Source organism: Gavialis gangeticus, unplaced genomic scaffold (genome assembly GCF_001723915.1).
Source record: "Gavialis gangeticus isolate Ggan-Ray unplaced genomic scaffold, GavGan_comp1, whole genome shotgun sequence".
Classification (NCBI taxonomy): Eukaryota; Metazoa; Chordata; order Crocodylia; family Gavialidae; genus Gavialis; species Gavialis gangeticus.
The window spans coordinates 181,810,398-181,835,989 of record NW_017728992.1 but is presented as its reverse complement, the minus strand read 5'-3'; the positions used below and the strand labels follow the sequence as shown (position 1 = coordinate 181,835,989).

General features: G+C 40.8%; 1 protein-coding gene across 3 annotated transcripts in view; it reads right to left on the bottom strand.

Annotated features, from left to right (window-relative positions):
• COL14A1 (collagen type XIV alpha 1 chain) overlaps nt 1–25,592 on the bottom strand; it is a 266,741-nt gene that overhangs the window by 198,768 nt on the left and 42,381 nt on the right. For 2 of the 3 annotated variants that reach the window (XM_019528109.1, XM_019528108.1), the window contains exons 5-10: nt 24,424–24,513; nt 5,172–5,327; nt 4,321–4,440; nt 2,373–2,537; nt 1,768–1,929; nt 1,191–1,348 (exon numbers count right to left, since the gene is read on the bottom strand). In XM_019528109.1, coding sequence (XP_019383654.1) covers nt 1,191–1,348; nt 1,768–1,929; nt 2,373–2,537; nt 4,321–4,440; nt 5,172–5,327; nt 24,424–24,513 — 851 coding nt within the window. The remainder of the gene's footprint in view (nt 1–1,190; nt 1,349–1,767; nt 1,930–2,372; nt 2,538–4,320; nt 4,441–5,171; nt 5,328–24,423; nt 24,514–25,592) is intronic. The other variant, XM_019528110.1, reaches the window with a different exon arrangement.

Genomic DNA, 25,592 nt, shown 5'->3' with positions numbered 1-25,592 from the left:
GGGACCTGAACCTGTTTAGCCTCCACAAGAGAAGGCTGAAGGGGGATCCAGTGGCCTGTTACAAACTAGTCAAAGGGGACCAGCAGGCATTGGGGGAGTCCCTGTTCCTGAGAACACTCACAAGAGTAACCAGGAATAACGGTCACAAGCTAGCAGAGGGTAAATTCAGATTAGACATCAGAAGGCGTTACTTCACTGTCAAGCTGGCTAGGATCTGGAACCAACTTCCAAGCGAAGTGGTGCTGGCTCCTACCCTGGGGGTCTTTAAGGCAAGGCTAGACAAACACCTTGCTGGGGTCGTTTGACCCCAGTATTTTTTTCCTGCCAAGGCAGGGGGTCGCACTTGATGATCTGCTCAGGTCCCTTCCAACCCTGCAAACTATGAAATACAAAATTTTATTACAGTGCTACACACCTCCCTCCCCCAGACATTCTCAAAATAAAACAAAACATCTTCAGAAAGCAAGACATAATTATCCCTACACCTCAATCATAATGCCCATTGGCGACACACAGAGGGTGCTTGCGGGAGCATGTGCACCCCCTGAAATTGGCTGTGCCCCCCCCTGAGAAAAGTGCCAGCAGCACTTCTTAGTTTGCCACTGCCGCCCCCGCCTTGGACAGCAATCGGCCACTGGTGTCCCCCCAGTATTAGGAGGCACCAGTCACCCATTATATTCCCTTTGTTATTTTGCTGCCACCCATCTGCCTGCACAGCCCCCTTTTCAAAGTCATTTGTTTAAGTCATAAGCTTCTCCCAGCAGGGACCCTGACTTCTCCAAAATGTCCGGTGTCTCTTGGTACAACATAAATGACCAACTTCCACATTATCTCTGCATTTATCAGTTTTTACCATTGCAGCTTTGCTCCCAATGTTGTCTTTTGTGAGTTATGTTATTAGTCAAGTTGAGAACTTCACTAATAATCCCCTTTGCCATTTTTGGTACAGTACCCCTTGGAATAACATTACAAATGTATAAATGGAGAATGCATATGCAAATAAATATGTTAAAACATGTCAATACATGTAAAGCATATGTAAATAAAAACACAAATCACTTTAGGGCCTCAAGAAGATCTATATCACAGATTTAAATGGAAGCAGAATGAGGCCTACTGTCAGGTGCTATCATTCCTAGCTGGTAAGTTCATTTGGCTTGTATCCAAATCACATGCTTCCCCTCCATTACCTCTTCTGGCTGTCCTCCTCTTGTGGGATAATACACAACTCTGTATTTCTCCACTTTGCCTGGTGCATGGGTCCAGCTAACACGAAATCCTCTGGCTGTTAGCTCAGATGTGACCAACTCTGTAGGAGCTCCAAGTGTGGTAACAGATGTTCCTAGCGCTGAAACAATAAAAAGAAATGATATTTTTCCTTGCTGAACAACTGTTTGTTGAGATGCCAAAGATCTCTCATTGTTAGAAACTATCTGCTGCTGCTATAATTCATCTTTGATTGCCCAGGTTCTTTTCACCTGTCAACTGGTGATAGATGCAACAGAATGAATTCACTTTTTAATGTTTTCATGTGATCCGACACCAGAATAATGAACAACACGTTTTTATCAAGGTGCTGAGTAAAACATCAAAAGCACAAATATAAAATGTGTACCAGAAAAATACCATCTCTGACAATGTGGAATCCCTGTAGCAAACAAACATGCAAAAGGAGTAAAATACCAGAAACTAGTTCAGGGTTGCCTATTTTCTAAAGCACAATTTGCTAAAACAACTCTAATTTATATCAATTTGTTTCTTATCTACCTTTGATTTCCTTCTCCTGTTCCTCCACTCTTGAACACACAGTTCTTGTAAGACCTTCTACAATGGTATGCATGAAGTTAAAATCAGCAACGTTGTAGACATGAGTACTGTCAGGTTCAGAGGCAATCTCTTTTAGTTCATTTACATCTGCATTCTTCACACCTTACATTGGAAAAGAAAAATAGAAAAACATTTACAAAATACAGCAATATTCAAAACTAATCAAGGTTTACTGAAGTCTGAGAGTTTTTCCATTGACCTGAATATGTTTTGAATTAGGTCTTCAGTCATGATTTTACTTGCAGGTACTTTTAATTAAATAGAATGGTAGATATCCAATGCTACAGATGTTATAGACATTACTCTAGTATTTTGAGGATGTATTTATTATTCTACTAAAATACTAGTAACATTATCAGTCAGTCACAGGATAGAGAAAATACAGTTAATCTTTCCGAAGTATCTTTAACAGTGTCCAATACATTCAGGAGTGTGATAGGACACATACAAGCACAATATACAAACATGAGAGACACAAGATTTAGACCTATAAATACAATACACTGTAATGCAATACAATGTAACAGATAAGGAAGAATACATACCAATAGCAAATAGTTCAATACCAGCATCACGTAGATTTTTAGCAGGTGGAATAACATCATCTTGAGACTTTCCATCTGTGATCAATATACCAATTTTGGACACCCCTGGCCTTGCACCTGCCTCAGGCTTAAAGCTGTTCTCCAAAATGTAAGTTAAGGCAAGACCTTAAGAAAAGGGAAGCAGTAAAAAAAAACATTAATTAATAAAACCCTCTATTACGTTGTAATGGGATCTAATAATTTTACTAATTTTACTCCTACTCAATTAAAGAAGGCCAACACATCTGTTGAAGGATAACTTATAAACTGAGAGAAGTAGTTACTCATGAAGTTAGGCAAAAGTTAGGGCACTGTGACACCTTACAGTCTCACTCATTCAGAGAGGCAAGAGCTTTCATAGGCTATGGCCTACTTTGTTGGATACTTAAATAAAATCAAGTAAAAGTTTACTTGAGATCCAAGCAAACAGACTGAGTTAAAGTAACAAGGATCTGTGTGTGTAGATTCAGGCCTCAACAGCCTTTCAATACATATAACTATTTTAATGGAGAATAGAAATTTGCTTAAATCCAAATTGGACCACTCATGCTTTCATAAGATTAATGCAATGAGGGAAGTTAGAGGGAATCATTTCCTACAAAATTTAGCAAGGGGCCTAAATACTATGCTTAACATTTAAAATACAGCTCCTGTTGTGCACACATCTTTGAACTGCCTGTTAAGATTCCAGACAATATTTCTGAAAATAAACTGCTGATTTGTCAGCAGGCATGGCTCAAATAAAAAATTAGCATGCTAATTTCAGGCCGAAAAAAACCATGGGAAAGGTAATTCTAGTTCCACTGGTACAGATCTTAAGGAGCTTTGAGTGCTCTCATGTATCACTGAAATCTCTGGGAGATGAGATTGCTCAGTCTTCACAATTAAATTCACCTCTGTACATAAGGCCACCCAGAGCCATCCCATGGATCCTTAGATTACATAAGAGCTCCAAAAAAATTCAAATAGTCTTATTTTAAAGATTTTTTTATACTCCTGCACTGAGAAAAAGTTTACATTAAGCAAAGAGAGAACTGAACATTAATTACTGTTGATTTTGGGATCTTAATTTGGAAGTGATGTTAATGCCATATAAAGAGAGGTTGGCCAAAAGTTTCAAACTAATCTCTACTAATCAAATTTATTAGCCATTTTGATTTACTCGCTTTTGATTTTTCTATCATTTATTGTATCCCAGTCTATTCTTTCTGTTCCTAGAGCAGCCACAATTATTCCTTCCACCAAAATAATGGCTGGTGAAAGAGAAATGGGAGAATTACTTAGAGGACTTCTGAAAAAAAATAATTTGGCAATAATTTCCTTGAAACCATTCCCAGTTTTTTCAGTCTGTTGTCCTCCAAGCAAGAGTGCCAGAACTATTAAGTGCTTCCCCAATGCTATGGGGTTCCTTTACTTTGCTGACAAGACTCTGACAATTACTCATCAATAAATTTTCAACGTGTCATGCAGCTCTTCAGGTCCATGGCTACCACTAAAGTTAATGGGAGTCTAAAACCCCCTTGGTGACTGTTTGGAAATTTGCCACTGCCAGTGTTCAGATATTAAAACAACACACTTTCTTTCAGCTACTGAATGAGGCTTTGTGTATGAACCATGTGAATGGCTTTTGCTGCTGTAGCCTCTTTCCAGCATATAAAAGTCAACTTCCTTTGCTTTTAGTTCAGGCATAAGTAGATCATGTACACAGATTTTCCAATTCGCAACCTGTTTCAAAGCCCTCTGGAGCTGTTGGGAAGACTCCCACAGACTCCAGTGACATGAGATCAAGCCCTAAGGAAAATACAAAAACAAACAGCAGTCTCAACCTCGAAACTTAACATACTGATGTTTTGTTATGCAGCGGGGTATGTATTTGGGTGCGTGGCTAATGCAAAAATACCTGCTGTACCTGTTAATGTATTGCCTCCTTTATAGGGCAGATTACGGACTGCATCCAAAACAGCCTCCTTTGTCCTATAGGTATTCAGATGCCATTCAATTCGGGGGTCACCACTGTATTGCGCAAGACCTAGTGAATGAGAAATTAATGCATTTCATTTGATTTATGGTTTCAAGTGTATATATTATATATGCTATACATACCAGGCTATCAAAACTCTGCTACCATAATAAGGCTCCTTTGAAGTCTTTAAAGAATAATTTATTACCTCCAAAGTCATTCTTAGTGCCAACTCCAATATTTATTTTCTTAGGCTTTTCTTTCAAGTGTTAAAGAATTTAAAGAAAGCGTAACACACTTTTTCCAAGCTTAAGCAGGATTCCAAGAACTCATTTTATGAAAGAGCAATTTTATGAAAGTTCAATTTTATTAAATGCCCCTTTGAACCACCTAAATTGTAAGTAATAAAACAGAAATTATCAACCTAGTAACAGAAACCACCACATGTTGGCATGTCTTTAATTTCAGAATGACACTTTAAGAGCCCTGATACAATGCTGACTGAAGTCAATGAGAGTCTTTCCATTGATTTCAGCTAACATTGGATTAGACCCTGACTATGATGAATATAGTGCATGCTGAGGAAAATCCCATATAATCCTATAAGCATTGTATGCACATTATTTCCTTTGATTTTAATAGGAGTTCCATGTGTAGCATATGTTTTTATTAATGACAAAGAAGATGCTAATTGTATAAATAAATAGGTGTTAAGTTATTTACTGTCTTGAAAAGTTAAGGCTTTTAAAAAAATTCTACTATAGATTGAAATATTAATTTTTTTTCTAGGTAAACCTCACCTATTCTTGTTTTCTCAGAACCCACATTGAAAGCAGCAACCAGGTTTTCCAGAAACAGCCGAACAAGTCTGAAATTGAATCTGCCAATACTCCACGAACCATCGACAAGGATCACAATGTCTGCAATTGCTGGAGTTTTACAGGTAAACTGACTCTCTGTAAACCATAAAATGGAAAATAACAGGTTTTGTTCAACAAATAATATATAGCAAATAAAACATGCTTCTCTCCATCCAAGTGTAAAACATAAAAGATAAAACAGTCGTCTAGAAACCACCATTTTTTGTGGTGAGCGAAAACACTGAAGGGGCACTGTCAACCTATTTTAGTTCCAAGCATGAAACAAATTTGGAGGGGTGGTCATTGAAGAGAAATATTTAGAGCCTAAATTAAAATAGAACATAAAGTAGACAGCTTTAAACCTTCTAAGGATGAAGTGGGGCTGATCCCGTTAGGGGTAAATGACAGGTATAGTTCTAAAACAGCTGGACAAGCAGTCAGATTCTCATTTCATCCCAGAGGACATGCTCTAACAAACCCAAGAGACCTATGTTAGTTCAAACCAGCAGAGGATGTGGGTCCCAGGGCCTCTAGTCCTGTTAGAAAGACAAAGCAACATACAAAAATGGAGCAACAGAAAGCGGGACCTTGGGATTAGCAGAAACATAAATTAATATTCTTGTAGCCTTGTTTAAATTAGGGAGAAATTGGAGGAAGGCGAGAAAGTGGAAAAGGGCAGCAGAAATATGAGGGAGGTTTAGAGTCAACCTGGACTCAGAGTCATAAAGGATGCCTGATTAGGTAAAGCAAGAATACTGATAGTTTGCATGAACAGTAAGGAGAAGAGAAGGGAAAAGAAGAGCTGCTAAGCCAGCACATCAAGGGAGAGTTGGATATCCATCAGAGCAATGAATTATTGGTTTTCTGCTTGAGAGTATCAAGCTGGCAAACTTCTCACAGCATTCAGTAGGGAACAAGCTAGATGGGGAAATGTTGAAAAGAAGCAAGTCAAATGCAGAAGAGAGTCATCATGTATTATGAGACAAAAATGTGTGTTTTTGCACTGAGAAGAGATAAGTGGATAGTGATACTAATTTTCCACGTGGTCCAATAGACAATAGATTAATTTGTTTCATCAGTTTTCCCCAGAAACCACTATGTGAACTTTAGATCATAAAAGATCATTCACGCATCACTGGACATAGTACAGAGAGAGTCTGAGCCCAGAGCAGTCAAGAGCGGGGGATAGGAGTGTCAAAATAATCAGGTCAAACAAGGGACAGGTTCTGCAAACAAAGCTCTGAGAAAGGAGATTTAATGAAAGAAGACTGAGAAGGTCCAGCATGTTATGCCCTTGCCACACTGAAAGATAAAAGAAGCATGAAGTCACTAGCTTAAAATCTTACCACTCTACAAATAATAAAATGAGTATCTTAGCACTAAATATATTCAATGTGCAGAAGAACATTATGAGGGTAGATAGAGTCACATACCAGGTTAACAGCACAGATTTAGTCATAGCCTTTGTTTCATATTTGACAACCATAGTGAATGACAAAACTAAACCATAACATTATTATATTTTGTTAATAAGCTGCATCAACATGTGAAATTAATGTGATGCAATAAACTTCAGTGTAGCTGTTGATGGGGCCCAGGACTGCAGCACCCAGGACCCCAGCATGTTGAGCTGGGTCAGAGCAGCTCCAGCTGCAGGGGGTTAGCTTGCCAGCCCAGGGCTGCTCCGATCCAACTCAATGTGTTACAGAGAGGCTGGCTGGGACACAAGGGTACTACATGGAGGGGCTAGCTGGCAGGCAGTTCCTACAATGAAGCACCTTTGTGCCCCAGCCAGCCCGATCAGCAGCTACATGTACATTACTGCACACTAAATAATACCTCTGTAGGATAGTACTTGTGTTCACAAATACTAACCTATGGCAGAGTTAATTAGTTTATTGCGGCCTAATAGGGCTGCACACATAGATGCTGAAATTTTACTGAAGAACTAATTAGGCAGCCCTGCGGTAAACATCTTGTGTAGATGCATCCACAGTCTTACAATGATCCAGATGCTTTTCCTATATGCTGCTAACACTTTAGAATTGATTATAAAGAGGAAACAAAAATTGCACTTGTATATGAAGAAAAGATCATATTTCATTTACCATACAAGACAATATTCTTCAAACCAACAACAAATTTTAGTACATAAACACCAGAAAAAATATTTAGTAAGGGTCAGAAGGGGAAGCTTGAATTGGAAGATTTCTCTAAGCAAAGGTCCCATCCTGCCACCACTGAAATAACTGACAACTTTTTCACTGACTTCAAGGCAGTTAGGATTTGCCTTCTCATTATTTAATTGCAGCTGTTACCTACCACGGCAAGATGTAGACACAAATATATTTGCCATCTGTGGTTCCTATAGATTAATTTGCAATATTTGCCTTGTCCCTAGCGTAAGGTACAGTTCTGTCCCCTTAGCAACTGAGCAACAGGTTACTTAACACAAGTCAGTAGAGCAGTAAAGCCCCTTGGTTTGAGCAGATTCACCATAACCCAAATGCAAATTTTCAGTGGGGTCCATAAAGAATTAGGTCCATAATCCAAGGAGGGTAATATTTGCATGGCTAAATTACCTATCACTGCTTTAAAAACTTGTGCTAACCTTGAAACTCAATTGGTTTCATATTTGTTGCATAACAAACTTTTCCTTTAAGGCTTTTTTTGCTCTTTTAGGGCACCTATACACGAGCACCAAGGCTGCTCCAATGCGCTGGAATTCCAGCATGTCAGAGCAGACTCAATTAATCAAGTCTGCTGGAGCATGGCAATTGCTGTGATTCAGCAGCCTCCTGCATCTAGTGTATCAGTGTCCCCACAGTTAAAAATGGCAGCAGGGGCATTTAAACTAAAGTTTGTTGAACAAGCTTTAGTTCAAATGCCCCTGCCACTATTTTTAAGCACAGGGACATTGATACAGGAGACACAGCAGCACTTTAATTAGAGTGGCTTGAAGAGCTGATCTAATTAAAGCACCACTCCCCACCCTGGGAGCACTTGTAAGAGTGCCCTCTTAGTTATTACTTTGTAAAAAAAAGTCCATCCATTGGGTTAAGAAAATCTATTTGCAGCAGCAAAAACCAAAGAGTAAAGAAAACAAATAACCGTTTTCCTTTCAATATTTTATTTCTATGTCATCACAGATTAGTGCAAATAGTTGTACCATTCAATTCAATTGAAACAAACAGCATTTGTTATTTGATCCAAGACAACTGAAAGTGAAAATATGGTTCATTCTTCATAGATGAGATGCAGTTGTTGGAAGCTTTTCTGCATAAAACATATAGGTTTTGTTTTTAACTTCTGTATACTATTTGCTTATGTTTTCTCCAGCTGAACTTAACAGAAATTGTAGAAAGTTCCCTAAAAATGGAACAAACAATAGTGAGATATTAAGCAGTATAATGCATCACAGCAATCTTTACAATTTGATAGGAATACAAACCCTAGCTTATATCATTCTAGTAGTTTATAATGCTATTGTGAAAGCAGTAGTGTGCTGCAAATACATTTATTGTCTCTCAGATTGATACATTTTCATCACGAGTTTTAGCCTTTGAATTTTTCACTAATCTTTTTGTAGAACAATAAGAAATGATTATTGGTCACAACAGTCTAATACAGATGTTTGTGGACAACTCTAAGGCTTCATTGTATCCTAACTTAACTATAATAGAAACGTTTCTCCAGTACATTTGCCTAGCTCTCAAAAACCTCAATAATTTGATGTAAAATGGTTCTGGAACTCTTGTGCTTTAATCAAACTGTTACACTGCAAACTTCAGTAGTGTAAAATAGGTAGTAGGATTGCTCTGTTTTACCCATTTATTTAGAAAAGCTTTTCTCCTCTTCTGAAGCAGATGGCATATACCAATTTGAAAAGATAGCATATTGGACAAGACAAACCTTTTGTCTGTTCTGGTAAGATGATTCCTACTCTATACACAGCACAATGATTTCCATTGAGACTGCTGCATTTTCACATGGGAAAGGTAAAAACCAAGAAAAGGAAGATTTAGAATTCATGGAAGACTGGAGAATGCAGCAAAACTGCAGACACCCTACAGGAAAGGGAGCAGTCAGATACTGTATTGTAGTCTGTACCAAAAGCTGCTTCCAGTCTTTCAGTTTATGCTAGTTTTTGTGTGTCTGCATGAAGAAGACTGTAAATGCCTTATTAAAATTGTACCCACAAGTGACCAGATAACAGCATGTCTTCTGCCAGCCAAGCTGAACCAGAGGAAGGAGTACTTTAATCACGTTCTATATGAAGTCACAAAAACAGGCTGGCTTTATTAGGCCCAGCTTGATGATGCTAATGTACTAATATTGCATAGCAGGGTTTTCAGGGTAGAAACCAGCACAAAGCCCATTTGTGTTGCCAACACTAACAATATCATCACCAAGTTAGGAATTTCAGACTTCTTGGAGGCTCTTGCCTGCTTGGCAATTTTCCATAGGCTGAGTGTAGATTCCCCATTTGACTGCTAAGGGCTGCTTGCTTTCCAGACAGACACAGATGCCATCTACAGTACTAGTGCACAAAAGTTTCAGCACTGCCAAAAGCCTTTCCAGACCTTGCCAAGAGCAACTTCGCCCATAGTTAAATCTGCAAAAGAATGTTAATAAAAGCCGAGGTCCAGGGGAGCGGCTCAAATGTACCAGAGGAACCGGGATATGGTGGGCTCTTGGGATCTGCCTTTGAAAGTGGGCAGGAAGAGAAATTAGCCTATGGGGGATGGTTAAGGAGCAGTATTGCAGGGAGGCTCTGGACAGCACTGGGGGATTAGTGGAAAGCAAGTACACCAGGGAATATGTCAATATGCATGGATACACCCGGCCCTTTGAAATGTGGTGGGAGTGAATAAGAAGTAGGAAGTAGAGGAAAACACTCTGTTAAAAAAAAATTACTTTCTTAGACCAAAAAAAATCATGATTTTTTACCTCCTTAGGTTGGCAACATTGTTATTCCCTGAGGTTTTGCGGTCAAAGATTAGGAAGAGGAAGTATTTAACATACGGATATTGGTCTCTATGTGTAGGAGGTGGCCACAGATTGGGAGGAGTGGTCTGATCTGCATAAAGACGACAGTTACAACAGACTACAGTAATTCATTTGGTGCTTGACCTCCCTCTGGTATGAAATGTAGCTCCTTTTGTAAAGAGCCAACATACACAGTTCTCCTGATAGTAGAAGTTCAGGTTATAATTCTTTCTGAGGCATCACTAGGTCATTTCCTTTCTTATTCTTGTCACAGAAGAAAATTCCTATAATATATGTGGAAGGGGACAAAAAGAAAGTTCAAGTAAAGGGCATTGATCATACAGTACAAATGGAAATCAGCAAGACTGATTACTTCATAGGATAACAAAGCACAAAAGCAAAGATGCTTGATGACAGGAGTGAAGTGGAGAACAGGAATAGAGTGATGATGATGCATGGACTACTGGATAACATGATGGATGAAGAAGTATTAAACCTTATACTGGGGAAAGAGACAGGGTTACATATAATAAACACCAGTACACTATTTAATTAGGAGGTAGGAAAAACAGAAAAGATTTGGATTCCTAAGTAGCTTCCAGTTGCAAAAATTTAGCAACCCACTAACCAGGCATGCTGATATTGCTATTATAGCAGTGTTCTGGTGTTAACATTATTCAAGAGATCACACGAAACAGCCCATATATGAAGGTGTAGATCAACCAGATGCACAACAAATGTCTGGCCTTCATCAAACTAACTCCAAACATTTTTTTAAGGATTAGGACATTGGAATTACATCATACTGCAAGACCAGCTCAACAAGTGCAGTTCATACCAACTATGTAGGAGAAAAAGCAGCCAACTGTTTGCCAGGCATCTGGTTCTATCCCAGAAAACCACTTTAACCAAATGCAGAGATGCATACAAATTAGCTGTCCCTGGGGAACCTGCATATTAAGATTTATTGTATTTGTTATATATACATTCTTCTTCTTAACATCCCTGTACCTAACAAACACACCATTTAATGAATACTAAATGTTGTTTAGATTTTGCTTTTCCAGAATTCAACCAAAAAGGTGTTATAAAATATCCTATTTGAGCCACGCACACAAAAAAGTCTAGTAACAAAACACACTGGTTATTTCACAGACTGTGTTAGCTTCCAAGTCTTCAATGATAGTTGATTCAAAAACCTGAAAACTTGAGCTAATATTTTTATTTCATGACAAACTGGTCATTTGGGGGGAAATGTCAGACACACAGCAATTATTTTAAAAACATTTTTCTTAAAAAAAAAAAAAAAGAGAGTATTAAGAAGCCAATCAAGATGAATAATAACTGTATTTTTAAAGCCATGAAGATTTATTTAGCTTACAGAATATTAGGATAGTTTCCTACCATCCTAAAGAATTGTTGGCAATAAACATGCTTGAGATAACTTGAAGTAAAATTTCTGAAACATATGGATTCATTTCAGTTGAATAGCAGCTTTACAGTGTGTGGTATGAAATATAAGCAACTTATACTTAAAGTACAAACGGATGATAAAAGATCTCTCAGAATCAATGTTAACCAGAGTAGAGAACAGACACAGATACATTTGGAGAAGCTTCACAAAAGGGGAGGGAAAGTTGCTGTTGCTCAGAAACACACAGCAGCTCTTACGTGATAACTCTACCTGTGCATGAGCCCATAGTGATGCAACTGCAGTAAAACTGTCCCATCCTTAACCCTGTTTCACTGAGGGTCAAAGCTGGGACAATTTAGTTCATTTGTGTTGCTACAGATTCATACCTCACACTCCATTGACACCCTAATTTGTACAAACATAAAATATTCTCCCTTCATCTTCCCTGCTGCTGAAACTGAAGAAGGCTAACCAGTTGACTTATTACAATTTGGCTTTCGATACAGGATCATAGGGAAGTAGGAATAGAAATGACCTCGCAAGACCCAGTCCAGTCCCTTGCCCAAGGCTGGATCCTCTCTCCCAGACCAAGCCATCTCAAGCATTTGCCTTACCTCCTCTGGAAAATGTTCAAAGATGGAGATTTCAATTTCTCAAGGTAACCTGTTCCACTGCTTGACCACCTTCATCATGAGAAAGTTCCTCCTAACCTCCATCTTAAATTTCCACTGCTGCAGCTTGAGGCCTTTGTCCTTAGCCCTGTCCCCTACAGCCGTGGAGGAAAGCCCATGGAGAAAAGCTCTCTATAATTGTCCTTCAGGTATTCGAAGTCTGTTATCAAATCCTCCCTCAGTCTTCTCTTCTCCAGGATAAATAAACCACATTCTTTCAGTCTTTAGTCGTAAGTCATGCCTCCCCGCCCCTAATCAATTATTTCTGCCCTGCAGTGGACTCTTTCTAAACTATCAACATCCTTCTTAAAGTGTGGAATCCAAAACTGGACACAGTGCTCTAAGTGAGGCTTCAATCAGTGCTGAATAGAGCAGAAGAATCACTTCCCATGATTAACAAGTAATGCTCCTGATAATATAACCCTGAATGCTGTCAGCTTTTTTTGCAACAAAATCACACTGTTGGCCCATATTTAGCTCATGGGCCACTGTAACCCATGGGTCCTTCTCTGTAGTACTGCAGTTATTCCCAAGTCTGTATTTGTACATACAGTTTTTCCATCCAACATGCAAGACTTTGCACTTGTCCTTGTTGACTGATTCATTGACTGTTTGATTATGGACCATTTCTCCAGTCTATTCAGGTCATTCCTGGTCCTAGTCCTACCCTCCAGAGTATTTGTAACTCCACCTAATTTGGCATTGTCTGGAAATTTGCTCTGCATGCACTCAATCACATTGTCCAAATCGTTAGACAGTAACAGACCCAGGACAGCCACCTAGGTAACCCCACTTGATATCTCCTCCAAACTAGACATTGGGCTGTCGATGACCACTCATGGAGTATGATGAACAAACCAATTACATATCCGTCCACTTTACAGTGCTTTCATGTAGCAAAAAAGTATAGAAAAGGGAGTTTTGCTCATGTCATTCCAGAACTTGCAACACAGCATGGTGACCAATGATGCATAATTTGCCAGCATCATTTATATTTAACACCCCCCACTTAGAAATGCATGAAAATTGAGAAAAATCCTTCACAGGCAAACCTGAGAAACTCCTTCACTCTTTGGTACTGTATCTGAGTGCATTACACTGTAAATAAACAAGCTGTCCTGAGGCTTAAACTACTCTTCAAGTTAGAGGGGAGTACAATACCATCATGCTGGGCAGAAAATTAGACATGCAACTCAATTAACATTCTATAGTGCCAGCCAATTCTGTCAGTGCATCCCTGACTAGTTTAATCCTAGATACCAATTCAAAATATTCTCATGTTTTTAATACTGCAATAAACTAGTAGAAGAAATGTGGGCCTTGTTTTACCACCATTTTCCAATGGATATCAATGGGGAGTTGTCCAGAAAAATTGGTGGCATAATATCATTCATTAGAAGGAACATATTTTTAAATACAGGGCCCTAAATTACATTAAAGATACATTTAATAGATATTTTTATCATTTAATTCATCATGTGCATGTATACTGCCATATTCTCAGAAATGTCATTAATTTTGGGAGCCATAATTTTTGGCTAGCAAATCATGGGAGACAGTCTGGTCCTTTTGAAATAAATAAGAGTTTTGGAAATAGGATTTCACCATGTGTCTGAGCTACAGAGAGGGTGGAGTCATTTGGGATCAATCATCTGAATTGACACTTCTGAAAACCAGGTGCAGTTTGTCACAGGAGCATTTGCAAAGTTCTTCTAAATCATGACAGTAAAGGGACTGCAAGCCAGATCAGAAATACTTTTTCTTGAAGTCCCACTAAATTCCCAACAGGCTGATAGCAGGGAACAATGCAATCACAGCAAATAGCCCCTGCCAGCAGCTGACTCTTTTCATCATTTTATTATGGCAGCACACAAAGGCACCTGTGGTAATTCAGACTGGGCACTGTGTAAACACAGAAGGAGAGACCGTCCTTGTCCCTAGGACTTACAGTGTAGAAATGCAAGTAGAGAAAGAGCAGGAGACAGGGACAGAGATACAAAGGATTTAGCAGAGACTTGGCATACATCAGGTACAGGGATTTCCAGTTTTTTTAAAAGGAGCAGGAAATGGGATTAGGGCTAATCAAACATATTGCTTGTATGGGCATGACCGGGGTTCCTCATACAAACAGGGTTGTGGTGAAGTAGACAAAGGCACTTTCCAGCAGGCAAGTCCCAAGCAATTTAGGGCATTATCAGTCATGTGTAAGGAGAAAACAACACCCAGAAAATCTAGGCAAGGGTATACCACTGAGTTCTAAAACTTTTGTTCTACAAGTAATGCTTAGTGCTGGTGGGCACTGTCCAGATATATAAACTTTCATGACTATTAACCTTTTTTTGGTGTACCTGGCAGGATGGATAAAAATCTCTTTGTGGGCCAGATGCTGTCCATAGGACATAGGTTGTCAACGCTGGTTTACTGCATTTGGTACTTATCCCCAAATGTTGTACCTCTGAAGTCACCTACCTCACCGAGAAATTTGTTGTCAGTAGTTCAGAACAGTGTTCCTTCTGCTCAGTGCAAATTTGCTTCATTTCATTCCTATTAATTCTACAATGGGCACCACAAAAAAAAAATCCTTCTTGCACAGGACTGACTTTGATGGCTGTTCCTTATTTAGTTGTTAAAGAAAGAAGAAACATGCAGCCTTATTTTTTTATATTATGGTAGAATATAAAAGTCAATTGTGGTGGTAGGTGCTGGACAAACATGGAACTGAGACTCTCTGCCTGCCCCCTGATCCTTTACAAGCTACTGAACAGTGTGGAGAACAGTATTCTTTCTCTGATCTCACTCTTGCCAACAGCATTTTCTAATCCAACATTTCTGAACTGATGCAAATTGCAGGTAGACAGCCCAGCTGTGTGACATCATATTATTTCCCAAAAAATTAATGAAAGCGTTAAAACACACCACAGCTGCCATTAATCTTGGGAGTACTTTACTAGGCATTTCCCATTTCAATGCCATTCACAACTACTCCTTGCCTGTGGTCTTTCCAACAGTTTTAAAAAGCAGAAGACAAATCTTATCTCTGAACCTATTTGAATAAGGTTCTGTATTTAAAAATCTCTCTCAGAGAAAAGTTCTACAGAATTACATATATAATGATTTTTTTTCAACTAACCTATAAAATTAAAAAGAATTATGTCCCTACTGTGGAATTCAATAGGGTGATTAAGTTAATTTTGAAGAAGGAATATCCTTCTCTATTAAATTCTCTAAATTTGTGTAGCTTCTCTAGGACCCTGTTAATTTTACTGTTGTAGCATTTTATGGAAAAGTCCTATACAACACCACTAGTGTGTCTGGCATATTTTAAGTCTGAAAAAGTGATATTAGCATTTTACTCTGGAAAGTGAGTTTTAAATTGCCAGGGTTATCATCTGAATTAAAGACATGCATTTACATGTGTGCCCAGGAGCAATAAACACTGGTGCAATATGCGCCAGAGATTATTACTTTGCATTAACTGCACATGTAGACAGGCCCAGGGAATAGAAAGATGGGCAACACATACCTATGGAGATTATGTTGGACATTAGGTAAAGCTGGTTGAATTTTCTTTTGATGGAGTTTTTCCCCATTACAAAATGGCATTTTGCCAGAAGTCAAATAACATCCTTTAAACAGAATATTGTAATTTTATTAAAATTACACAGGGGTAAAGAAATCAGCATGAAGCATTTGGCAAGGCTGGTTTGTAAATCTTTTATTAGATAACTATATAATTGGGATAGATGTTATAGAAACTTTCAGCTGCAAAAAGCCCTTCCTTAGGTTGGGGAAAGAAGTAAACAGTCTAAGCCAGGGGTGGGCAAATACAGACCCATGGGCTGGATACAGCCTGCTAGATGACTGGATCTGGCCCATGAGCAGGCACCCACCAATTGATTGGAACCAGCTCGTGGCTTCTCCACAGTCATGGGTACCCCCTGAGTCTGGGGGGGCACCAGCAGGGCACACCCATGGAAGGGAGGTCCCCCAGCAGTCAGCTGGCGACTGGGAGGGGTGGGGGTGTCTTACACTTCCACATGCGGCACGGTGGCGGCAGAAGATCTGGCACTTCCACCACTAACATGCCACCGGCAGAGCCAATTTCAGGGGGGGCACTAGCACTCTCCATGCATCCCTATCACCTGGAACACTCGCTGTCATGGGGGGCACTAGTGCTCTCAGGTGGGGCACATGCCACCCCATGCCTTCCCTATGTGTGGCCAATGCCCACAGTACTCCACATGGGGATGAATCCCACTCACTCCCACCCGGAACAGCCTGTGCCATGCTCCCACCTGTGTCTGCTGCCCCAGCCCTGGCCAGCATGCACAGCTTTCTGGAGGGGCCTCTCCTGATGCTGCTGCAGCTGCCCAGGTGCTGCTTGGTTCCTCCTTCTCCAGCCCCTGCCACACTGCTCTCAGGGGGAGGGAGGGAGCTGCAGTTGGGTGGCTCCTGCTGCAGTGTGTAGGGCCCCAGCTTCATCTCCCAGCTCCCTTCCACCCACTCCTCCCACCCAGTGCAATGGGCAGCCACCTGCAAATGGGTGAGTGCATGGAAGGCAGCTGGGAGCTGGAGCCCTGTGTGCTGGGCAGTAGTTTCTTGGCTGCAGCGCCCATCCCATGCCCAGAGCAGTGCAGCAGGGGCTGGGGAAGTAGGAGGAACTGCTGGAGGTGGAGGGAGCTGAGCAGTATTTGGGCAGCTTGAGCAGCAGCAGACACAGCCTCAGAGCGAGAGCCAGTGGGCACGGACAGGAAAGCAGCACAGGCTGCCCTGGGTGTAGCTCGGCTTCATGCAGAGCACTGTGGGGGCAGCCACAGGCCAGGGGGGGATGGGGGACATGGACCACACCAGCACTTTCATCACCCAAGCGAGCTCTGCTGCACACGTCCCCTACCCCTCCATTCCTCTCCCCATTCCTGGCCAGCTTCTGGGATGTATCATGAAGGCAGCCCCCCACACCCACAAGCCCCACACTTTTCCCACACAGTATACAAGAGTAAGACTTTACTTTGAGCTCTTATGCAATCACCTCTATATACACTGCTAAAAAAAACCCCATAAATCAGGACAAAAAATATTTTTTGAAGTTAAATTAAAATACGTTATAGTAGATGTTTGATTGATAGTACATGAATTTTTTTTTATCTATAATTTGTTAAAATGTTATCTTCCAAAAGATTTTATGGGTGTGACCTTTGACAGGTCACCAAAATTCGTTAAGTGGCCTTCCAGCCAAAGTAATTGCCACCCCTGGTCTAAGCTAAGTACCAGAAAAATGATGACTTGTTTAATTCTGTTATGTAAAGTAAAATGTGTCTTACATATCTCCCAAAAACATGTTTGGTCCAATAAAAGATATTACTAAATTTGTTCTTTGCATATTCTCTAGCCCACCACAGCTACAACAACATGAAGTATTCTAGGTAGCTCAACATTTTCAGAAAAGAACAATTTTGATGTTTCATCCCAAAATTATAAAACAATTGACAGAGTCATAAGCACAACAAAATGTACCAATTTTAACATTTAGTGCTAACATTTTGGCTTCCTGCAGATGTTAAAAAAATAACAACAAACAAAAAAACATGCTTTACCAGAAGAAGCAGTGTGTTACTTTGACCCAACTCCACAGCATCTGTATAGTTCAGGTGCTTCAGTGGGGCTTTTTGGCACTTTTATCTAAAACTGAGTTAATCAGTTATTAGCTTTTCATAGATTTTTTCATAGACATTAGGGCTGGAAGGGACCTCGGAAGATCATCAAGTCCAGCCCCCCGCCCAAAGGGCAGGAATAGATAAAAGTGGCAACCCCACCTCCCCCCAACTAAAACACCCAATCTAGACATGGGTGAGTCAGGTCCAAATAACGCACTGCCTCTTCTGGGGCTTATGCTGCGCTCAGCATGGGAGCACATGGAATTTAAAGTGCCATTTGGGGGGTGGGGGGGAGGGCAGGGAGAGGTTTAACACGTGCAAGCATCCTTTGTTTCACATGAAGTTGGAATTTTCAACCTGTCATTTCAATTTAGAACTAAACTAGCTTTCAAATTTGCAGGATGTGCCTTAAAATGGAAATTATGTTCCCATACAGCTCTAATGTAAAGCACCCTTGCACACACCACTGACATCAGTGAAAAATATTAGGACTTGGGGGGAAAGATGAATTGATGCCATAACAGGTGTGGGGAGGAGTGGAAAAGGGCAAGGTGGGGGAGGATCTGATAGCTTTTATTTAGAAGCCTAAATTCACCTACCCAAATTTAGGTATGAAAATATAAAACAAGTTTCCCTAGGTATTCCTTATTATGCTCACAGAGGGATGCACCACAGATGCTGTGAGGCTAAATTTCTTGTTTGTAAAGCATTCTCTTTGTAAAAGCTACAGCTGCAAGTGAAACAGTAAGAATTACTAGGCAGGCAAGTGATGTGTGTTAGATTTGTATGAGGCAAACTAAACTTCTGAGGGTCTTTTCCTTTTAAACACCAACCAAACTGATTTGACCCTATTGAAATATGTTGACACGCTGGAAATATTTCAGTAACTGTCTGCAGACAGACAGACACCTCGTTATTGCTCGCAACTCGTGCTTTATTACTACTCCTTGAGAGAACAAAGAAACACTAAACATTAAGAAACTCTTCAGGCAGAAACATCTGCCACAGTATGACACCACCTGTCTGCCCTCTAGCTATTGAGCTAAATTGGGATGTTGAGCTGGAAAGGTTCTAGGGGAGGAAAAGGAAAGAGGAGATGTGAGAGCCAATGTATCCATCTGGAAGGATCTACCATACTAGCTCACCATTACAGCTAATATTTTTATGCATGTATGCAATTTATATGCCACCCTTAGCAAAGAAAAAACAAATTTTTCAGGTAGGTAGCACACTGACACCGCAATGCATCAACAAGTTTAGAACTCTTCCCATCTCGTGCAGGCCTCTGCCCCTTGAGCTCATGATAACAATAACTTGAGAGCACCAATAGCAGTGGTAGAATGTCCTCTCCTATGTGGATTGCCTCAGGTAGTCCAAGAGAGGTACGCAGGCTGGGCAGGATGCCAGGGGGCAGACTGCTCAGAGCACCCCAGGTTTGGTACACAAGGCTACACCCATATTTCTATACCCTTACTCTCAGAAATGGCTTTGCTGTTTTGGCTGAAGTTTAAAAAAGATTAACACCTTGGCAGGCACTTGGCATGTAAAACTTTTACCCAATAGGTTAAAGAGCCCGTTTTCAATGGTTTAAAATGGGAAGTGTCTGGCAATCTTAATAATAGTGATACTACCAATCCCATCTATAATTGTATGCAGAACTCCCAGGGACAACTACCAGTTTTGTTCATGGCAAAATAATAAGATAGGCAAGGGAGACACTGAAATTTGCAGAGCAGTTATAGCCAGGAAGCAGAAATTTTAAAGAAGTGATTTGCTCTTAAACAGCAGAGCATGGAAGTGACAGCTAACGAGTTCGTATTAGTCTCCTCTGTTATTTTGCCCTAATACTTGATCATTACGTGCTTTATGGAGGAACAACTATATTAGCTATAAGGGCTGATTTAGTCAAGGCTATGTTATATATGTACTAAAATACAGGATCACATTTGCAGTGTGATTCTACAGATGCACCCATTACAGAATCTAGGGGGAAAAATACTGTATGTATTGCACAAGGGCCCACGGGGGATTTTGTTAGAGCACAGGCTGAAGACTCTGACCTCTACTGCCTAAAAAAAAGTAAATTTAGAACAAGAGTTGCATGGTACAAGGCAAGCATTTGAAACAGCCAGTGATATAGCTGACAGAAGGGCTGGAGTAGGTCTGGGGAAGAAAAGAGCTGTGTAAAGTTTATTACAAGATGTTTTAAATGTCATTTTATTAAACTGGTAATTTTCCATCATTTTAGGAGCAACTCCTGTCAAGTATGTTGGGCAGATTTCCCCTGTTTACACTACTGTAAAGCCTCAGCTTAGTAAACCAGTGCTATTCAAGATAGCATGAAACAGTTGTTTCTCTTCCACTGCTGGAGCACGTTTCTCTTCCACAGCAGTTAAGTATGTGTTTTAAGTGCTGTCCTGGAGAGCAAAAGATTTAAGAATATACTTAAGTGCTTTATTGAACCAGGGTACTAGTCAAGGCAGCTTGTTGAAAGCACTGGAGATAAACTGATGAACCTGTTTTTTGTATCTTACTGTAGTTCAGACAGGTCACAACAAATACCTGCATGCAGAAGAGCTTTTGGAAGAGAACTGGATGGAGGTGAGATCCTGTGAACCCCTGTTTCAAGAGAAGCAATTGGAGAATCCCTTGTGCAAAACCATTTGTAACACTGTAAAACAGCTAAGGAAGCATAAAATTATTAACCCCCTTTATTTCACAGATAAGGAGCTTTGTGAATGAGCTGGCTGAAAATCTGCTGGGATACAAGTGCTGGAAGACCAGGGCATGTTGAAAGAAACTAAGATTCTCTGAACTGTATCTGGAAAGAAAGAAAGGGTTTCCAACACATTAATGGGAATGTAACCCAGGCTAAGTACAGTGGCTCAAAATGCCTGAGGCAGGTTTTTCTAAGCTGCATAGCTTGAACTGATAACAAACTGAACTGACGTCCAGTGTTTGGGTGGCCAAGACAGGTAGAAGCCTGCACTGGCCCAGGCCAGGAGCCTGGGGGCACTCATGCACAGCACCCCTCATGGCCAGCTGCCTATGGCTGCTAAACCCAACCCAGTGGCAGCCCAAACCTGGTTGACTGCTGGACCCATGCCATCGCCCCTGCTCTCAGCCACAGGGAGGGGACTGTCAACAGAAAATTTCTCACCAGCCCCTGCCTTAGAGGGATGTAGGGAGGGGGAACACACCACCTGGTCCTGGCCCCCAGCTGGGGTCTGCCTAGCACAGGAAAAGCTCCCACTGCAGGGGCTTTTCACATCCTCCTCCTTCCCCTGCCCCGGGCAACCTGGCTAGCAGGAGTCTGATTGGCTCAGCTGTGCCCCCTCCCCAGCCCCAAGCCTGAGTTGGGGGGAGAGGGGAGAAGAAAGCACCAGCTCAGCCTGGCACCAGCCCCCACAGCTGGGGTCTGCCCAGCACAGGGCAGTGAAAAGCACAATGGGGGCTTTTCGTAACCCCACAGCCCACCGACTGGGTTGGGATCAGCTCAGCCCCGTCCCCTCCCGAGGCTGCCAGGTTACAAGAGGCCACTGGCTGGGGCTTTCCCTCCTCCACACTGGACAGACCCCAGCTGTGGGGGCCCGTGCTGGGCCGGACCTGTGTGTTTTCCCCTTCCCCCCCACCCTTCACTTCTCACAAGCTGGGGTACTGGGGAGAAGGTGGGGCTAAGCCAATCCCAGCCTAGTTCACTGGGCTGCAGGTGAGTGAAAAGCTCCCAGTTGGGGTCTTCCCCCTGTCCTGGGCTGATCCCAGCAGGGGTTGAGGGGAGGGTTGCCAGGGTCAGGCCAGCGTGTTCCCCCTCCCCCTCTTACAAGCTGAGCCAATGCCAACACCACTCGCCTGGGGCCTTTCTTCCTCTTGTCCTGTACAGATGGGTGCGAGGGTGGGTCAGGGGGTCCATTCCATTGCCCCACCTTCTCCATCCAGCCAGGCTGACAGGTGCTGGCAGGGAGCAGAGGCTTTAGTGCCTTAACTCTGTGATAGGTGGGGAGGGGTCAGTCCTGCTCCACTGGAGCAGACAGAAAGCCCAAGGCAGTAAAGCATCCTGGGATGCTGAGGGAATGAGTTAACTTGAATCAGGAAGTGATCTGGGACAGAAGTTCTGTGAACCAGTTTAACTTAAATCAGTTAAGTATGATACTACATCCAACTGAGTTTATCTTAAACTGGTTTTGGCCATTTTGAAAGCAGTTTATATGCACAGAACTTCTGTTCTGTTACAGGTTTAAGCCAGCTTCAGATCACTTAAACTGGTTTGTGTGCAACTTCTGTCCCTAACCCAATGACTACTTATTAGATATCACAGTCTGGAGGAAAAAAATGCAGAAGTGCAGACTTGAACATACATATATAGGAAAATTACATAAGGTTTGTAGAAATCAAAATAATATCGATCTTTGATGGATGTGTGGTGTGGGGGGGGTTGTTTTGTTTTGTTGTTTTTGGTTCCCCCACTTCTTTTAAACTCATTTAATTATGGTATAGTTATGGATATGCATTAGTGATTAATTTGGTATGAGGCAATATACTGGACATCTTCATATTAACATTGAGTAATAGTTGGGTAAGGAATAGAACTATACAAAATGAAACTAGCAATAAATAGCTTATCAGCTTTGTAAGAGCAGTGAGATGGTGGGAACTTTTACTTGCTCTAGCACGCTACCATTCTAGGAGAGTTGCTACTGAAAGCAACCCTAAAATAAGACAGATTTTTTTTTGCTGTTCTATTAGCAAATGAGCACACTTCTATTTTCATATTCAGAAATGCCATATTTCCATTACTTACACAGATCCAAATAATTAAAGAAAGATTCTTCAAATAAAGGATGTGAAGCCTGAAGAACAGAGCACAGGCCACAGCTTTTTCCTCCCAGCTTCACCACAAATTTCTTCCCATGCTCCTTGCCTATCTGAAAGCAGCACAAGTTCTGTCCCCTAATCTGGCAAGCAATTTTTCTATGTGCCAAGAACACTTTTCTTTAAATCTTATTACAGGCTCACTTTTTCCCTCTTCGGACTTTTATTTCTTGTCCCTTTCACTAAGGAGAAAATAAATAATTTATAAACCATATTTTCCTTTCCTAAACATCTCCATTTTCCTGAACTCAGTCATTTTCATACACCTTATGTCAGACATGCACAGTAAATCAACAGACAAAACTTACACTTATTGTACAGCACATGCTAGTATATTTCCACACATTGAACATGCAAGATTACAATGTATGAATGAATGACCCTGTACAAACCAAATCATGTCAACTGTGCTAGGATTCCCAGTGACTTCGATAAGCTTTGGACCATAATCCTTGTATTGCCAGTGTACAGAGTGAAATGCCATTGGATGTCTGTGGGTCTTGAAGATATTTACTTATTGCTGAAAGATTATTTGAGGTCACATCCACCTATTCCTGACCCCCACTTGTTCCACATATCACAAATACCTATTTAAAGGAATAATTGCCCTTAAATATTATTTTAGAAAAGAGACACTACTCTAAATTTTAAAATAGAAACTAAGTTGTGTGCTAAATACCAATATGGATTTTCTTGTAAATACCAGTACCATCTGTCCTGGAAACATTTATTTTTAATAGCAAGGTAGCATTTCACAAGAAGTATGCTCCATTTCATTTTGTCAATCTTCAAAGAATCATTCTTCCTAAAAATTGTACAAGTGTTTGCTTACATAAGTCCCAGCATTTTTACACACATATCTGGTCATTTTACATATAAGTGCACAGTAATGCAGATTACATACATTATTAAAAATAGCCTCTAAAGTAAAAATCATACCTGTATGAAATGTGTTATGTCAACTGCAGATATGGAAGTCATTCTGACACTAATATATTCACATTATACTGAATAGAAAGTAGGGCAGGGTGGCACCTTAGAAGCTAACAGGTTCAAAGAGGCACAAGCTTTCACAGGCAACAACCTACTTTGTCAGATGCTATGAATTGGTCTGTTCAGAACTAAATGAATCAGTTAGTCTGAAGTCAGGCAGAAGGTAGGGCAACGTGGCACTTTAGAAACAAACACAGCTAACTCCTGATATGCTGAATATTGAAGGATTTAAAAGAAGTGTGTATAGGCATGCATGTTTGTGCATGTGCATGCATGGATGTTGGGGACAGAGAGGGGGAAAGAAAAAAAACATGCAAAATGATCTAAGGTTCAAATGTCACGTTGGCTAGTTTTTGACCATCTAAAAGCTGTAACAAATCGTGAACTAAAAAACTTTTAGTACAGTTAATTCCCAATACCTTTGGTAAAGTAAACTGACCTTTTGCTTATATTGAATTACTATAATTAGTGTTGGCACCTCTCTCAGAAAACAAATGAAGCCTTCATGTATCTGTAGTAAAGAAAAGCATCTGCGATAGCAGAGTTAAATACACAAACTGGCTATTAGCATGCTATCACCACACTGTTTTTGATTATCTGACCTGCTGGTGATGGTTTACTCCCATTTATGTGTTCTTTATCCTTGACCTTGGATTTACTTGATGTTTCCTTCTTTTTCTCTATATCTTTAACTGCGGAGATAAGAAGAAGTATGTCAAAGACGAGGTACAGTGAAAAAGGCATGCACACATTCTTCCTCCAGAGGGAATGGAAGCTTCATACAATTTTTGTGCAGTTTCCTTTGGTCACAAGCATTTTTAACTCAGCCTTGTCCTTAGTTGAATATGGACAGATGTCCACAATACCACACCATTCATCATCCAAGAGCAATTCATCATCCAAGAAAGGCTCCTCACACAGGCTTCAGCATTCAAGCCCAAATTGAAGAGAGTCTCCAGAGATTTAAGACTCAGGCAGGGGGAAGGGCAGCGAAGTCCTCCCAGAATTAAACAAGTCTAGTTTGAGACAGGAAGGAAACAGCGAGGCAGAATTCTTGTCTGAACCTTCTGGCATCTAGCATTTATGTGCCAGATCTAGTATCACTCCACAGAGGTGCAGTTTAGACTTCATTTCTTGGCCCACCCCTTCAGGGCACCAGACATGTAGTAAGGCAAGAACAGATCTCAGACTTCAATTGTTCCTGGGCCTTACATGGGTTAAACAAATTAAGAAGATAGGGCCTCCAATATTATGGAGATAAAGGGTGGTCAAGGCCATTATTTGCTTGGTTATTTGATGACTCCTAAAGTTTTCATTCCACAGGGCATGTCCTTTGCAACAAGGCACATAGAGCATGCCTGCCTATGGCAGGGTACTTGACAACTCAAAATTTTACCCCTTCCCCCCTACAAAATCCTATCTGTGCCCCAAGGGTTAGGAAGAAAAGTTCTTTATGCTTTCCTCCAACTCACATCACCACCAGGCAGAATTTGGACTGATCCTGATCAGTAATCCAGGCATTGGTTTGGGGTTTTTGACTACACCACTGTGCCTAACAAGAAAGTATGGCAATATCATTGCCAAGACAAATGCTTCAAAAACAGTAGTTCTCCACCTTTTTTCTTTTTGGGGGGGGATGTTGAGGCCTTGCTCTTACTGGACTTCAGATACCGTCCAAAACTTTTCTGAATCAAGCATCACCCAAATTCAAAACAAATGCATGTATTATATTACTTACCTCCTTGCAGGGTGCAGACAGGTGGGAGGGGAG